The sequence below is a fragment of the Mesoplodon densirostris genome, chromosome 14 (assembly GCF_025265405.1).
Source record: "Mesoplodon densirostris isolate mMesDen1 chromosome 14, mMesDen1 primary haplotype, whole genome shotgun sequence".
Lineage (NCBI taxonomy): Eukaryota > Metazoa > Chordata > Mammalia > Artiodactyla > Ziphiidae > Mesoplodon > Mesoplodon densirostris.
The window spans coordinates 46504502-46523433 of NC_082674.1; the positions used below are offsets into that span (position 1 = coordinate 46504502).

Below are 18932 nucleotides of genomic sequence, written 5' to 3' on the forward strand. Positions count from 1 at the left end.
CTACGTAGTCTTTCATTAGTCCCGAGAGTAATCAAATTCTCTATAAATAAGCTCAAATCGTCTCTCTCATGTAAATGGAGCAAATAATCAAAGTTTTACATTCTCCAGAATGACAGAGTACTTTGGTCTGCTATTAAGAAAATATTACTCACCATCACATGCAGTAATGTCTAGACTCCTTTAAAAATTATAAGCTGCCTTCAGAGAGTGCAGGCAAAAAATCTGGTGCAATTTTACTCTTTTTAAAAACCAAAGTACTCTCTTAAAAGAGTTTATAATAATTCTCTTTTCTAAAACCACATCTCATTATACTGACTACAAAAATTTGAGACCTTTTGTGGGACATTTTATTCAGAATACCTGTTATTCTCCTTTTATTAACACTTATTTTTCCAATCTCAAAATGTGGCAATAAAACTACAAAATTAACCTTAAGCAAATTCTTCTACCTTGAAAAGGCAATGATTTTTCCACTTACATCGATATTTTTAGTTTCATACTTTTGTACTGTTGCCAGAACTATGGGGATGAGTTAAAAAACACAAGAACAAAATCAGAGCAATTTAAAAGGAAGGAGAAAAGAAAACCTAATTGCAATGTGTTTACTAGCAATTTGGGGCTCTTATGCAGCCTTTCTGGTTCCTGTGTTGCACAAAAGACATATAGAACTTTATTACCTGTCCCTAAGAAACAAAGTACCAATTCTGAAAAACCTCTGAAGTTTTTTGGAAAGTAAACTTTCCTAATATACTAAAAGAAATTTACAAACCTCCGAATGCTCATCTCTCTCATCTATAAGTCTTTTTAGATGCAATACCATGTTTTTCAAGAGTGGTTCTATTTCCTCCTGAGACATGTCAGTCACTTCCATCCATTGTAGATCAAACACATTTTCCTGATTATGGGTGACCTTTAGAGAGCAACCAAAGTAAACAATTTTTTAAATGGCTAATACTTAAAAATATATTTAATTTTAGTATAATATTAGCTTAAATACTATATATCCCATATAATAAAAATATGAAAAGCAAATATGATATCTTGAAATTAATGAATGATGAAAAGGCTTCTACTAAAAATTATTTTTACTAAATGTAATCTTTAAGTGAATTTAGTCAACTAAAAAATAAGATATTTAATTTCTTTAATTTCTTTTTTTTTTGGGGGGGGGCCACACTGTGCAGCACGTGGGATCTTCTTTCCCCAACCAGGGATCAAACCCGCACCCCACCCTGCATTGGGAGCACGGAGTCTTAACTACTGGACCACCAGGGAAGTCCCCAAAATAAAATATTTAATTCAAGGCATTCTTAAGGGAAAGTAATACTAATAGGTCTGATAACTGCTTTAACAAACTCAATTAATCTTTTCCTTAGATAAGACTAAGTTTATTGTACTTGAATTCAAAAGCAAAAGTTTTAATCCTGTAGGATATAGGTTATTGCACTTTTATACTTGAAAAGCTAAGTCTTTATAGATTCTGAAGAAGACACTGTCATAGAACCCTAGGAGAAAAGGACGCCCAGTATAAAGAGTTTTAAAAGAATGGAAAAGTTATATAAGTGAAATACTTATTTCTTGCTTTCCATTTCTCACTGTGATTCTGGTATTTTGCTTTAACTTTCACAATAAACAGCAAAAATAACACTTTCAAGAATGGTGGCAAATTTAGTAACTTGCAGTACTCAGCATTTATTCAAAATCAAATACAAATCACAAAGCTAACAGAAACATATATATGTATATATAAAGGGAAACTACCAACAAAACTGTATCTTGTAGACTACTAATACGCTTACTGCTGACAATATTACTGACCAGAAAGCGGGGCTCTTTGAATATTAACTAAGAGAAAAGATGATATATGGAACACAAAGTCATTTAAATAGAGAATATTTAAACACAACAATTCTCACTATTTAAAACTCTCTCCCTTTCCTTAGTCCTCTTTCTAATCAGCATGTAAAATTTAACATGCTGTAGTTCTAAAAACTCTAAAGTACACAAGATTAAAAGCCCAAGACTAGATAGATGCAGAAATAGCAGCTTTTAAAAACAATCTTAACAAATAAATATTAGCTTCAATTATTTGACATTGTACACTATGTCCTCCATTTAGGTTTTTATATGGATGTTATAAATCACTAATGTGTTTATAATTCAAGTAATATCTTCAGTAGAAATTATGCTGTGCCCATTCACTAAAAAAAAAAAATCACTGGAATGACATAATACTAATAGGTTAGTATTATCATCTTACCTCACTTTAGTTTTGAATTACAGGCAGTGATCCACTTTGTGCTGCTTCCATTTACTATACTATTCATGCTGTGATGTCTAACAAAGAAATATACATTCCTCAAATAGCACTTTCTGCCTATATCCCTATGGATAAAGGCAACAGTACATCTGTAGTCAGCACTGTGCCATGTAGAAGATAATTCATTTAAGAAACTATGTCTAAAGAAAATAAGATAATTTTTCTAAAAGCAGAGTTCATCTATAATTGACTTTGATTTATTCTTGCTTAATCCATGACTGTATTTGGGGAGACATACAAATAAAACATACCACAAGCTTCATAAAAAAATATAAAAATTGTATACAGATTATTACCTCTTGAATATGTGCGGCAACTGCTGCTTTTGTATCAAAATCTAAACCTTGAATTCTTTCAATAAATTCTTCTTTTTTCTGACACTAAGAGAAACGAATAAACCAATCATTCATACTTTATAGGGTATAGTTGTTAACACATTGTAAATAACCAAAAATTCATTAGGCTAAACAGCTTGGCTACATTTTGAACAGCACAATGAGGGTTTTGTTTTGCATTTAAATGATCTCTCATATACTTACCTAATAAAAAGATAACAATTTAGAAATATTTATTTAAAAAGCAACATATTGAAAATCCATACCATTTTTACGCTGAAAAGTTGTAAGTTCTAAAGTGGGTAACCATTACACAAACCATCTAAGGTCAGTACAATATAATTAGGCTAACTTTACAAACAGAGAAGTAAAGAATCAAGAACTTGTTTCAGAGAGGATAAGTTACTTGCCAAAAAACACAGTGAGTCAGTGGCAGAATTCGGAATACAGCCAAAATGCTCAGTCAGTCTTTGCCTATTATCAAACAACACAGCCCTTTTTCTTGGAAAAAAAATTTTAAGCAATTTTTACTTCAGGCTTACAGTTCATTCTCACATCTTCATCCTATCAATCTCAATAAAAGAAACCTACTTTTGTGGCCCAGTTCAACACATATAAGGTAATACAATAAATATTTGATGTGTTTCTAACACAAAGTTACCAGGGGCAAAATTTAAGAATGTATATACAAGTACACATGTATCAAGTAGAATAAAGGCAGCAATTATTTATTGTGTACCTTTTAAAAAACTTTATATAAACTAAAAATATTACAATGCAAACCTCATCTTTTTCTTTCCATTGAGTACTGAATAACAGTTTAACATGCATCTTACTCTCTGCCTCTTGTCTACATCTCTTATACTGCAATCCAACTGTGTTTAACTGTATTCTTACAGCTACCAAATGAGAAGTGCATACAAAACAGACAGCACTGCCTTGTCTAGCTTAGTTGCATCTCTTGTGCCAATTACTGAACTACTAGTGAAGACACTATACTCAAAAAAGGAAAATTGGCTCTTTGGTTGGTAAGAAACTTAGCAAGGTTCTGATTTACACTCTACACATTTATTATATCATAACATTTTTTTAAACATCTTTATTGGAGTATAATTGCTTTACAGTGGTGTGTTAGCTTCTGCTGTATAACAAAGTGAATCAGCTATATGCATACGTGTATCCCCATATCGCCTCCCTCTTGCATCTCCCTCTCACCCTCCTCATCCCAGCCCTCTAGGTGGTCACAAAGAACCAACTTGATCTCCCTGTGCCATGCGGCTGCTTCCCACTAGCTGTCTATTCTACATTTGGTAGTGTATATATGTCAGTGCTACTCTCTCATTTCGTCCCAGCTTACCCTTCCCCCTCTCCGTGTCCTCAAGTCCATTCTCTACATCTGTGTCTTTATTCCTGTCCTGCCCCTAGGTTCATCAGAACCATTTTTTTTTTTTTAGATTCCATATATATGTTAGCATACTGTATTTGTTTTTCTCTTTCTGACTTACTTCACTCTGTATGACAGATTCTAGGTCCAGGTCCATCCACTTCACTACAAATAACTCAGTTTTGTTTCTTTTTATGGTTGAGTAATATTTCATTGTATATATGTGCCACATCTTCTTTACCCATTCATCTGTTGATGGACACCTAGGTTGCTTCCATGTCCTGGACATTGTAAATAGTGCTGCAATGAACATTGTTTTTGAATTATGGTTTTCTCGGGGTATATGCCCAGCAGTGGGATTGCTGGGTCATATGGTAGCTCTATTTTTAGGTTTTTAAGGAACCTCCATGCTGTTCTCCATAGTGGCTATATCAATTTACATTCCCACCAACAGTGCAAGAGGGGTCCCTTTTCTCCACACCCTCTCCAGCATTTACTGTTTGTAGATTTTTTTTTTTGCGGTATGTGGGCCTCTCACTGTTGTGGCCTCTCCCGTTGTGGAGCACAGGCTCCGGTACATGCAGGCTCAGTGGCCATGGCTCATGGGCCTAGCCGCTCCGCGGCATGTGGGATCTTCCCAGACCGGGGCACGAACCCATGTCCCCTGCACCGGCAGGCGGACTCTCAACCACTGTGCCACCAGGGAAGCCCTGTTTGTAGATTTTTTGATGATGGCCATTCTGACTGGTGTGAGGTGATACCTCGTAATTTTGATTTGCATTTCTCTAATGATTAGTGTACATCATAATATTTTATTTCTACTTCCATAAAATTTAATTTAATTAAGCACATTTCTATCAGTGCAGAAAGGTCCTCATCCTATAAAAGCAAAATTATTAGGATGATATAGAAATTAAATTAAAAATTAAATTAAACTAAAATTAATTTTAAATTAAAATTAAATTATGAGAAATGTACAGTTCCCAGCTATGACTAGGAAGTCAGAGTTTTGGGGGGATGTGATAAAAACTACCAGGTTTAAAAACAAGGATTTTTTTGGTCTAGTAAATATTTGACAGGCATAGTGAGAACAATTAAGAATGACTTTCGGATAGTACATTTGTGGCATATATAAAATAACTAACTTTTTAGGTATGGTAACCCCAATTTTTAAATTTTATGCTTCCAAAAGTGACTTATGTATAGTTTGAGCCAATGAACATATATAAAATGGCAGGGTTATAATAAGTATGACTCACTGAAGGGTCCCCCAATTCAACTGCCATACCTTTGTCTGCCTTCAGTTTAAACACATACACTTCCCTTTTCTCAGTCCTAGAGCCACTGTTTATTTATACTACCATTAAAAGCTCACCTTGTAACACAGTCTCAACACAAATCAGTAAGAATTCTTCCTTTACCGTAAAATACCCACAATTTGTACTAAATCTCACCTCTGTTCAAACTCTGAAAGTTTTAAGAATTCTGAAAATTTTATAAATAGGTTAGGTTTTCTTTTTTTTTTATTAGTTTCTGCTTTATAACAAAGTGAATCAGTCATACATATACATCTGTTCCCACATCCCTTCCCTCTTGCGTCTCCCTCCCTCCCACCCTCCCTATCCCACCCCTCCAGGTGGTCACAAAGCACCCAGCTGATCTCCCTGTGTTATGCGGCTGCTTCCCACTATCTATCTACGTTATGTTTGGTAGTGTATATATGTCCATGCCTCTCTTTCGCTTTGTCACAGCTTACCCTTCCCCCTCCCCATATCCTCAAGTCCATTCTCAGTAGGTCTGTGTCTTTATTCCTGTTTTACCCCTAGGTTCTTCATGACATTTAGGTTAGGTTTTCTTAAAGAATATCGAATGAAGTTGATATGTTCTTGAAGGCTAGAAACGAGAAAGAGTACCAAGACGGAAAAAAGATAGAATGAGAAGATTCAAACTTTGAAGTTGAATAATCAGAATATCAGTGTTGTCCAAAACAAGTACTCACTAGCTAACTGTGGCTACTTACTATTGAAATATAGCTAGTGCAACTGAGAAATTGAAACTGTAATTTTATTCAATTGTAACTAAACTTAAATAGCAACACGTGGCTAGTGGCTATTCTACTGACAGCCTAGCTCTAGAGCATAAAAAGAGTCTGGTGTTAAAAACAGAACTATAAATAGTTTTACTTCCAACTATAAAGACGCTTGTGTGGGCTTCCCTGGTGGCGCAGTGGTTGAGAGTCCGCATGCCGATGCAGGGGACACGGGTTCATGCCCTGGTCCGGGAAGATCCCACATGCCGCAGAGCGGCTGGGCCCGTGAGCCATGGCCGCTGAGCCTGCGCATCCGGAGCCTGTGCTCCGCAACGGGAGAGACCACAACAGTGAGAGGCCCGTGTACCGCAAAAAAAAAAAAAAAAAAATAGACTCTTGTGAAGACTAAATCATCAGCAGCAAATTTTTTTCCACTTAAAATTAAGCTCTCTTTTATCTTTATATACAGTTTTTAAAGTGTTATGGGCACTAAAGTTACTTCTAGTTCTATTACAGTAATTGATTCCTAAACCAGCAGATTATTGTGATTTCATAATTTATGCATCCTTTTGATCATCAGTCCTCTTCCCTTCTGTAACACACACACATGCGTGCATAAATCATAGGATGTTCTGGGAGAGGTTTTTAAGGGCACCTCTAGGGACACTTGAAAAGCTGGGGCCTTTAAAAGCCTCGAATAAAAAAAAAGAATAATTAAATGTTTTAAATGATTATGACTACCTGATAATATAACTAAAGTTTGAAACAAAGTAACAGAATGAGTGGTTTTCTTCAAAAACCTTCTCCTTAGGAGGTTATACAGTTATTTAAAAATTTCTAACATGGACTTTGAACACCAATGACCCATCCTTAAGTCTTTCAGAAACTAGAGCCTGAAAAATTTATAAAAAGTTATTAAAATAAAAATATGAAGAATTATTTTAACTTACCTGAACTGCACAACCCAGTAAAAGTAAAAGCAACTTTTTAACTTCTTCTGTGCCTTGTTCTGAAATAAAAACAACTACTAAGTACAACATTTTACTTTAGTTCAACTCTCTTATAGTGGTAGTATTACTTCTAGAGGTGATATTCACAACAACTTGACCAAGGGATTAAGTTTATAAGTGTAGTGGAGAATTCAGAAAAGCAGCTCTGTGTGTGCACAATGTGGTAAGAGGAATTTTGAAGGGCTGCAGTACAGATAAAACAGCTTTCAAAGCTCTGTGGGATAAAGGATGCTAACTCTAAATCCACTACTTCTCCATAAGTCATTATACTACACCAGCATACCAAATTAGGAACCACTACTATAGAGACATGCCACAGCCAGCCAGAATGGTTCCTAATAGGTCTGGCTTCTCTTAGGCCTATTGGTGTTTTCTTTCTAAAACACAGACCTTATATGATTCATCTACCTGTAAAATGTAAACGGCTTTCCCCTGTGTAGATTCATGAAAATCAAAACCTTAAATATCAGTTACGGTGAGGCTGGTAAAATAAATGTATATAACAAGCTAGATAAAGTTAATGGTCTGTAACAGAACTGGACAGTACATTCACTATCCAACAGCATTCAATTCAAATTTTCTTAAAACATTCAGCTGACAAAAAAAAAGTCACTTCTCTGGCCAGAATTTCACCATCAGGCCAATCTGTCTTCTTCTCAAACATTTCCTCCTACTCTCCATGAAACAACCTACTTTCTTAGCCACACTAATCACGCTTCCCCAAATATACATACATATATACACACACCACTGCCTTAACTTCTGTTACTCCCTCTGCCTGTCTTTCTTCCCTACCCTTCGTCCCTCTAATGAACTACTTACTAATCTAATCACAATCCTAGGCACAGCTCTAACATCTCTGCGTAGTCTTCCCTGACCCAACCACCAATGGTCTCCAACCCTCACTAATCTACCAACTTTAAGAATAATCAATGGCTTCATATTTTATAAGCCTTAACATTTTTACATCTCTCTATTTTGCACTAATTATTACATGATTTCCCAGTAATCTGTGTATCTCTCGCCACAACACAAGACCCTCCAGAGCATAAACCATTTTCTTTATATTCCTGGTCCCTCTAACTTGGTAGGTAATTACTAAATGCATGTGGAATTGAAAACAATTCCATTCTACATACAAAATGTTTTTTACATTTTTTATTTGTATATTAAAATATTCCAGAATATCTCGAAAGAGTATCTAAACTCCTAATTAACCCCATCTAATTGGTAGTTTTCTCAATGAAAACAGCTGCTTGGATTTAGTTTTTATTTTGGTTTTATTTTTGTTTGTTTTGACTGAGGGTGAGACTGAGAATTGGAGAAGATATATTTGATTTGGGTTACATGTAGCCTGCAAGAATAAGTCCTTTGTTGAAACTGTTAGGTAGCTACTAATTTCCCCAACTGTTCAAAAATTAAAACCCTGAACATGTCGCACTTAAAATCTGGTAAAGGGCAGAAACTTTGAAGAAAATAATTTAAATTATCTAAGAAACTGCTTCTCATCTTTTTTTCACTCAAAAGTAGTTTAATATAAATTACAACGTATCAATCAGTAAAACCTCAGATTCAAACAACTTTGGCAATGGTAGATAGTAGCTATAAAACCTAGAAATTGTTTCAAAATCACTTCTTTTCTAAGGTTATGTTCTTTTAAGCTTATAACTACTGTACTTATCTCTTCTATACTTGTTTATAAGACACTAAAAATCATCACAGAAAAGTATCAACTTGGTAGAGTAAAAAAAAACACTGGACTTATTAATGTAAAATGTATGTCTGATCCCATCTACGACTTACAAATTTTCTGTTTATTTTCTCTATATAAAATGGAATATCACCTCCAACTTTCCCTATAGACTCACAAAAAACCTAGTGAGTTAATGGAAATTAGCAAGATCTTGGTAAGCATCATAATATTACACAAAGGTAAGACTTTATTATCACATTATGCTAATTTTAATACTTACCAGAAAAGGGATTTTTGCCAATGATTAAGACATTTGGCAAAGACATCATGATCAACTGCTGCAAAGTCTCCTATAAAAAGATACCCAAAGGTTGTTATATGGGTAATGCTGACAGGATAATTACTCAACAAGCTATAACTTATGATTCGTGCACATCTCTGCAGGCATACTATACCTACAGAGGTATACTGCAATTAAAAAGCTTAAAAAAATGTGAAAAAAAAGATGTCTAAAAAGTCTTAAATCTTTTGTAACTATAAGTTAATGAATTAAATAACTAAAATTATAATTATGAGATAGGCTTAAGTTAATAACATATCAAATGTCCATCAAATAAGTGTCCAAGCTGAGCTGGTCTAATACCTATTATTTGGAAATCTGAATTTTAGGTATTAGATAATTAAACAACCTTCCTCAATTAAAAGATCAAGTGTGTGTATTCTTTTGGGGTTTTTTTTTTGTTACTTCTCCCTGAGAGAACTAAAAAATCAACTGATAGTAAAATTAAGAAAGCTAGTTAGTTCATTAAAAATCCTGTCTTATGAGTATTTCATGAAAGTGAGCTCTTCCTCAGTGACTCATTATTTCTCTCCTATCTACAATTCATGTTTTACTTCCTTTGACTTCTGTCAAATTTTTTGTGACAAGAATATATACAAATTCTGATGGTACAGGAGGATTCAGAAAATTGAATGCCTCCAAATTACTCATTTTGGTTATACACTAAGTATGCATCTTCTGTTTATACTACCTCTTCTTTGAGGAAATGAGAGAACACATCATGTCTATCACTATAACTACTAACAATGACATGCTACAAAGGGTCTGGGATGAATTAGACTACAGGATTGATGAGTTTAATGTGATAATACTGAATCTTTGCAAGATTATGAAATAACTGTGAGTGTCTTTACAATTTGGCTTTCACTACACATTCAGACCTAACTAGTTGCTGAGGAATAATTTTTATAAGTATTCAATTCTTTCTGAATCATTCTTAACACTGTGATGAGAAAGCAAATAACCATGAAAAGTTAACCTGTATTACTTTTTTAAAGATGTGTGATTCTAGATCCACAAAAGTGGTTTCCCATAGCCAGAGTGTGACATGACACCAGAGGCTAGGTAGAATTGATCTTTTATCTGTAATTTGTTGCAGATATGTATTAGAAAGTTTCAAAAAATTTCTTCAGTATTATATTTACTAGTCTTAAAAAAACTAACACCAAAAATATGCACACATTTAAAGAAAACTACACATTCAGTATGTGCATCACATTAGTAAATACAGTTAAGAGTAGTGTCAAAAATTGCTAAAATCACCTAGTCCAAGGATTGATACTGAGTTTGCATATTTAATAAATGAGTTTTCCAGTTAAAAGAAAGTTATGCCAAGATAAAATATTCTATAGCCAAGTATGAAACAGCTAAATGGACTTAAAGAAATAAATTTCAAATTAATTGTAATTTTTAGTTTCCTTGCCCTAAAGCAAAATTTTCAGGACTATATTTGTACATATTTAAAAGAAAGCACAGGGCTTCCCTGGTGGCGCAGTGGTTGAGAGTCAACCTGCCGATGCAGGGGACACGGGTTCGTGACCCAATCCGGAAAGATCCCACATGCTGTGGAGCGGCTGGGCCCGTGAGCCATGGCCACTGAGCCTGCGCATCCGGAGCCTGTGCTCTGCAATGGGAGAGGCCACAACAGTGAGAGGCCCGCATACCGCAAAAAAAAAAAAAAAAAAAAAGAGCAATCATTGTTTTGTTTATATCCTTTTTAGTGGAGATAATCTAAGTCAAGGCAATCTATTTTATTGATGTACCATGTAACATTCTACGCTGGCAGAGTTATCAGGAAATTGTCCAAGTGGGTACTAATCTTTAATATGGTCCACCACCTCTTTCTTACATCCTCTTCCTCAGGTGGCTCCCCACTTCCTGCCTATTCTGATACCTCATGCTCTAATGCTAACTTAGTCTCTCCACAAAGATAAAAGCAGTCTCATATATTCTTTCATCATATGGTACCATCAGTGACCTCCTGTGTTAATACAGTTTGCTTAACCTTTACACTATCACGTTCGATTATATTTGGATGAAGCAAATTCAAACGTACCTCTGTATCTAAAGATGTACTCTAGTATGGTGGAATCTGAATGCCTAGTATAGAGTACTATGGCAGAGTCAAGTCAGAAAACTTAGGCTTAAATTTCAGCTCCTTGACTTACTATGTGTGTGACTTTTGCTGAGAAGGATAAGAAGTGAAACAAAAGTGTAATGTTTTTTTAAATGGTGGTTATTATTTTTTAACAAATTTATTTTATTTATTTATTTTTGGCTGTGTTGGGTCTTCATTGCTACGCACAGGCTTTCTCTAGTTGCAGCGAGCGGGGGCTACTCTTCATTGCGGTGCACGGGCTTCTCATCGCAGAGGCTTCACTTGTTGCGGAGCACGGGCTCTAGACGCACCAGCTTCAGTAGTTGTGGCATGCGGGCTCAGTAGTTGTGGTTCGCGGGCTCTAGAGCACAAGCTCAGTTGTTGTGGCACACGGCTTAGCTGCCCGGCAGCATGTGGGATCTTCCCGTACCAGGGATCGAACCCGTGTCCCCTGCATTGGCAGGCGGATTCTTAACCACTGCACCACCAGGTAAGCCCAAATCATGGTTGTTAAATATTAGAGTTAATGAAGAAAAAATCTATCTTTTACTTTATTTCCAAGTACTGATTTTGTTATGTCTGAAAGTGCTAATATTAGGTAAGGCAGCTAAAAATTATACAAATTAAAAAAACCCAAATTATTCTAAAACCTCTATTTGGTTCTATGGGTTCTTCAGAGAATTCTAGCTAACTTTTTGTAAAAATTCCTGTTTCCCAATTCCAATCTTACAAGTAACATTAAAAAATACACAAGACATAAAAGAAATCAGAGGTTAGAAAAACTGATTGTTATTATTAAAGCTCTACTATATCATCCTGAGACTTCCCAGACTTCACTTAGCTCTAAAGATGTTCATTATTAAGGTGCTAAGAAATGGAAAAACAATACATAAATTAGTCCAAGATAAATACTACTTTGTTAAGCAGGAGCAACAATTAACTTGTTGTAAATTAATGGGTTAAGAATTATAACATGTAAATGAATTAGTGAATAGACTTCAATTTGTTAGTAAAGTGATAAGAAACCTATTTAAAAATGTATAGAAAAAGAAAGAATTTTACCAATACAAAAGAAAGTGGAGAAAGTTTTGAGAAAATCAGGACAGCCACTCATTCAACAAATATTTATTGCATGTTTATTATCTGTCAGACATTATTCTAGATACTGGAAATAAAGCAATGAAGAAACAAAAATCCTTGCTCCCATGGAATTTACATTTTCGTAGGGGTAGAAAGAAAATAAGTAAATGTTTTTGGTGATAAGGGCTAACAATAAAAAGAAACCAGGGAACAAGAAGGAATATTGGTGGAGGTGGAGATAAGGAGAAGGATGCAAGTTCTGAAAGATATGCAAATATTCAAATATAGAGAATTTGAGAATTTTCAAGACCATTAAAGCAAAGCTTCACTGAATTGGTAGAAAATCTATCCTGGTATGAAGACAGTCCAGAAAGATTTGCAGAACATCAATAATTAATAAAAATAAAGACAGAACAAGAAAGAACTGGCAGAGATTATCTTAATAGGAAAATAATAGTAGAAGTGCTTTGAAAGATACAAGTCATTTCATTCCTATTATTTTTAATTGGCTTTGTATAACTTTTCTATAAAAATGGTATATTAACTATTTTTTTAGTTTTAGTTTAGAAACTTTTAAAACTGATACACAAGTTTCTGTGAATTGAAATTCATGTTGCTAAAGCACTGTAAGAAAGACTATTTCAAGTCTGTGCCAGACAAACTTTGAATAGAGACTATTCAAAGACAACTTAAACCAGGTTTCTCCTTCTTCCTACAAGTTATCCATAACACTTCCTTCACAGTAAGAACTTAATACTTCTGGGAAAGGTCTGGGCTCATTTCCCTTTCTTGAATCACACTGAACAAAATACTAAAACTATACATTTCTAAGGTACTAAATATGGGCTTCAGAGATTTCTAGAATATACTGGAATGGCAGTCTCTCCTTTGAGACTCTAAATCTGTTTTAAAAACTCAAACATAATTACATTTATCATACTATTTATATTCAGCCTTTTATCTGTGTTACTAGTGAAAAGAATTAAGACTATTTTATTATATTTTAGTAGGATGTAGAAAAAAATTAAATGAATGATGTTAAAAGGAAAGAAAATCTGACCAAAGTATCAAAAATACTCCAAATGTTGCTTATTATAACAGATGTTAAAGAAAAACCTTAAAAAGTACCTGCTTTCTCTGGCAACTAAATTAATGGTACTAGACCTAATTTTTACTTTTACTATTAGTGACATCAAACATGCAAAAACTTCCTAATAAATTTCTTAATTGTAAAGTGTTCTTGTCTTTTGGGCCTCAAATGATTCAGTTCATTATTTTAATGGTGGCTGAAGAACCACCTTGCTTCTTTTAGTATTTATTTAAACTGCAGCTTGTGCAGTCATACCAAACAATGGCTGCTCACAGAATCCTAAAAATGGACTAAGATTTTTACTTGTAAACTGTGTCTCTGATAATCAAATTCACCTTCTCGCCTTCATTCACAGGAATAAAAATAACTTTAAAAAAAAATCAAAGCATCAAGGTAATTTTCCATAACAGCTATAATTTACTTATTTTCTGATGAGTCACTGCATCCCTTTATCTAGTCTTTTGTTTAATGTATCTAGAAATACTGACACAAAATAAAAATAAAAGACAAAACAGATATAACATAGAACCTAATTCACTCAAATCAAAGAGAGGAAAATGAGAGAAGGAATACTGGAAAAAAATTTTTTTAAGTTTATAAAAAACCTAGCATAGACTTTTATTTCTGGCAATGAGGAATACTAAATATTAGAAAGAAAGGAAGGAAGGAGTTCAAAAATGCTGGATAGCTTTCTAAAAATCTTTTAAAATTTATTGACTGAGCTCAAAAGAAAATAAAAAGGTAACTGTCAAAACATAAAACAAAATTTAAAAATGAACCCTGCAAATAAGACACAGAAGAAGCTGTTCTTCTTGGCCTTTGCTTGAGATTAAGGAGGGTTGTTTCCCTAAGAATCTGCGATAATGTAGTCCCAGTTAAAAAATACATATGTAAACACATAAATACATAATTTACAAACACACAAATGCAGAAAAAGAGATCCAGAAGTACATATATTCAGTTGCTAACAATGGTAATCTCCAGGCCCTGAAATTATTATGCTTGTATTTTCTCATTTCTTCTAGTTTTCTATATACAGCATACAAGTATGCTTCTACAATAATATAAAGCTGCTTAAAATAAATTAAATGAAAAGTGTTTCAGGCTTGGCCGCACAAAAGGAAACAAATCCTCTCTGAAGCAATGCATCCTTGGCCCAGACCCAGAAGTATTTTCCCACAGATAAATTCCCCCCCACAAAATGAGCTCACAATTCACACACACACACACACACACACACACACACACACACACACACACTGCCACAACAGCTACCACCACAAGAAACAGCAAGCAGAAAACAAAGGGCAGATTCAGATCCCCATAGATCTGATTTCAGATTTTGTAATTATCCAACATAAAATAAAAAATAGACATTTAAAAAATTTCTGAAGAAATAAAGGAAGGAAAAAATTTAAAAAGAATGATTAATAAACAAAATGAAAAAGCAGATGAAAAAGAACCAAACAGAACTTCTACAAATGAAAGCTATGATTACTGAGAGGCAAAACTTAATCAGTGGGTTAAACAGAAGATATGAGGGGCAAATTATCAAACTGGAGAGATAGTCTTGAAAAAAAATACTCAGGATGTAGCACAAGACTGTAAACTGTAATGTAAAAGAAAGTTTAATAAGCATGGAGGATAGAGTAGGAAAGTCTAATATACACGTAATAAAAATATCTGAGGAATATCAGATTAATAGAAAAGAGGCAATATTAGAAGAGACCGTAGTAGAAGCCAGGAGAGAGAAAAAGACAGTTTAACCTAAGAACAAATATTTGACTGATAGCTGGTTTCTCCAAAACAAAAAGGACTCCAGAGAGAGAAGGTTAAAATCTGCAAAACACTGAGAGAAAAGTAATTGTTAACCTAAAACTACATACCCAATAAAATTACCTTTCAAGAAGAAGGGTGAAATAAAGGCATTTTCAGACAGACATTGATAAACCTTACTATCAACAAACCTTCTCTAAACAATCAAAAGATGACTTCTGTAAGAAAATAATACCAAAGGCAGGTCTGAGATACAAAAGAAAACCATGAGGAGGAAAAAAAGGAAAACATGTAGCTTGATCTAAAAGAACACTGATTTGATTTATTTAACAGTACTTTCAATATTTAATTTATGGGGTTTAAAAACAGAACTAAAATACAAAATAAGAACAGCTTAAAAATCATTATGGGGAAATTAAACATTCTAAGGTCATAGTACTAATACATAAAAAGAGTAAGGTATTGATTACTTTTGGCCTTTGCTATTTAAAGTATGAAAAGTAAAATTTCAAGGATAGCCTCCCAAGAAACAGAAGTGGGGTGAAAAATTTTAAACCAGTAGAAAGAAAAATATGTAGAAACAATTATAAATGGTATAATTTCTCCAGAATAATATAACAACTTTAAAGTTGTTTGCACTGAATAACCTAGTTTTAAAGTGTGTATAAAGGAAAACTTGACAAATCCATCATAATAATGGGAGATTTCAACTCATATTTCTCTATAACTGATAGATCAAGAGATAAAATTAATTAGGCTGCAAAAGTTTGAACATTACAATTAACAAACAAGCTTGCTCTGACTCTGTACCCAAACAATTAGAGAATACACTATTTTTCAAGCATACATGGAACTTTAATGAAAACTGACAACATATACACCAAGCCAAAGTTATTATTAACAAATGTCAAAAAATCATTATCATACAAACCACATTCTTTGACCAACAATCAAAACCAAAAAAGACTGCTTGAAAAATACCATGTGTTTAGAAGTCTAAAAGCATAATTCTAATGAATACTCCTAAGTGAAATAAAAAAATCATAAGAAAAATTAGAAAATGACTAAAAATAAGCATTTAAAAAAATACAACATACCAAAATTTGTGTGATACAGCTATAGCAATTCTTTGAGGCATACCGATAGCCTTAAGAATGCTCACGTTCAGGACTTCTCTGATGGCGCGGTGGTTAAGAATCTGCCTGCTGGGCTTCCCTGGTGGTGCAGTGGTTGAGAGTCCACCTGCCGATGCAGCGGACACGGATTCGTGCCCCGGGCTGGGAAGATCCCACATGCCACAGAGCGGCTGGGCCCGTGAGCCATGGCCGCTGAGCCTGCGCATCCAGAGGCTGTACTCCGCAACGGGAGAGGCCACAACAGTGAGAGGCCCGCGTACCGCACAAAAAAAAAAAAAAAAAATCTGCCTGCCAATGCAGGCGACACAGGTTCGAGCCCTGGTCTGGGAATATCCCACATGCCACAGACAACTAAGCCTGTGTGCCACAACTACTGAGCCCATGCACCACAATTACTGAAGCCTGCACGCCCTAGAGCCCGCACGCCACAACTACTGAGCCCGCATGCTGCAACTACTGAAGCCCACACGCCTAGAGCCCATGCTCTGTAACAACAGAAGCCACTGCAATGAGATGCCCGTACACCACAATGAAGAGATGCCCCCGCTCCTTGCAACTACAGAAAGCCTGTGCACAGCAACAAAGACCCAACACAGCCAAAAATAAAATATAATAAAAAAATTTTTTTAAATGCTCATGTTCAAACTCTGAAATATGCATCCAATTTAAGTTCAAAAAAGGAATAAAAAGTATATTTTTCGAAGGCAAAATTCTAGTAGGTTAACAAAGTGTTGCACTATATAAATTCTCAGGAAATTTAAAAAATTTTAAATTCATAAAATAAAGAAATTATCTGTAAATTAGATAATTATGAAGTACCTGCTTGCATCTTTAACATTGCATAAGAAATAAACTGTGTTATTACTACTCAACCTCCAGCAAACAGACAGTATCTGGTATATAATAAGCATTTAGTATATATTAGGTGATAGATGCTAAACAACACAAAAATGTGAATATGCAAGGAGTTATTAAAATACTAGATTAAAAAAAGAACCACTTACCTGGTAATAAAATTTAATCTGTCTCACCAAAATGGATAGATTATGAATTCTAAGTGAGGCATCATTGTTGACTTTTTTATTTACTCTCTGACTCTCCGATTTAGGATTACTGTAAGAAATAAAAAAAGAAATACTTTAAAAGTTATATTGAAATATACCTATCAACTTATAGATGACTAAAAATAATCATATAATACATTTTTATTTAAACAAACTGTGTATTCATCTTCATTAACAGATGATCTAAAAGGACATATGATTACTCTGACATGTATTCTGTGCTTTTAATTGATATAAGTGCATCTGATATTTCAAAGACAGTGGCAAGATGTAAGTCAGATGTTGCCCTTCATTCTTATTTTGTCTCCCCACCTTCCTGCAATGAATAACATTTTATTCCTTTTGAGTATATATATTTCCACCACCCAAAATAAATCGATTTAAATCAAGAATGTAAAATATAGGCTGATAACCAATAAATGTTGTATCTTCTCACTGGAAAATGGAGACTATATTTGAGTGGGCAATGTCCCTGAGAAATTAAAGAGTGAAGTGATGACACAAGAGAACACGTTTATCTTGGGTAAACTTTGTAGATTCAATAAAAGCAAAGGGGGGCTTCCCTGGTGGCGCAGTGGTTGGGAGTCCGCCTGTCGATGCAGGGGACGCGAGTTTGTGCCCCGGTCCGGGAAGATCCCGCATGCCGTGGAGCGGCTAGGCCCGTGAGCCATGGCCGCTGAGCCTGCGCGTCCGGAGCCTGAGCTCCGCAACGGGAAAGGCCACAACAGTGAGAGGCCCGCGGACCGCAAAAAAAAAAAAGCAAAGGGTTGAATGAGTTTGAAGTAGCAGAAACTGAACAAGAATAATAGGTAGGACACCATTAAGAATGAGAAACTCAGTGACACCAAAAACAAAGGCAACAAAAGCAAAAATAAACAAGCGTGACTAACATCAAACTAAAAAGCTTCTGGACAGCGATGTATACAATCAACAAAATGAAAAGGTAAACTATTGACTGGGAGAAAATATTTGCAAATCATATATCTAATAGGGGTTAATGTCCAAAATACACAAAGTACTCATACAACTCAATAGCAAAAAAAAAAAAAAAAAAAAAAAAAATCTGATTTTAAAATGGGCAGAGGAACTGAATAGGCATTTTTCCAAAAAAGACATACAAATGGCTAACAGGTACATGAAAAGGTGCTCAACATCACTAATAATCAGGAAAATGCAAATCAGAACCACAAAGAGCCTCACACCTGTTGGAACGGCAATCATCAAAAAGACAAGACATAAGTGTTGGTGAGGATGTGGAGAAAATGGACCCCTTGTGCACTGTTGTTGAGAATGTACTGGTGCAACCACTGTGGAGGTTCCTCAAAAACTTAAAAATAAAACTAACATATGATCTAGCAATCCCACTTCTGGGTATATAAGCCAAAGGAAATAAACAGGATCTCAAAGAGGTACTGGCACTCCCATGTTCACTACAGCATTATTTGCAATAGCCAAGATATGGAAACAACCCAAATGTCCTTCAACAGATAAACGGATAAAAAACATAGGAAATATATATATTTATATATATATACACACACACACATACGCAAACATACACATGTATATATAGAGAG

At 34.7% G+C, this 18932-nt stretch overlaps 1 protein-coding gene across 8 annotated transcripts in view; it reads right to left on the minus strand.

The window, feature by feature from the left end:
* The window catches only part of CCDC88A (coiled-coil domain containing 88A), a 123843-nt gene that overhangs the window by 76531 nt on the left and 28380 nt on the right, over positions 1 to 18932 (minus strand). For all 8 annotated transcript variants that reach the window (XM_060117505.1, XM_060117507.1, XM_060117506.1 and 5 more), the window contains 5 exons: positions 17296 to 17404; positions 9052 to 9121; positions 7019 to 7077; positions 2617 to 2700; positions 770 to 910 (listed from right to left, as the gene is read on the minus strand). In XM_060117505.1, coding sequence (XP_059973488.1) covers positions 770 to 910; positions 2617 to 2700; positions 7019 to 7077; positions 9052 to 9121; positions 17296 to 17404 — 463 coding nt within the window. The remainder of the gene's footprint in view (positions 1 to 769; positions 911 to 2616; positions 2701 to 7018; positions 7078 to 9051; positions 9122 to 17295; positions 17405 to 18932) is intronic.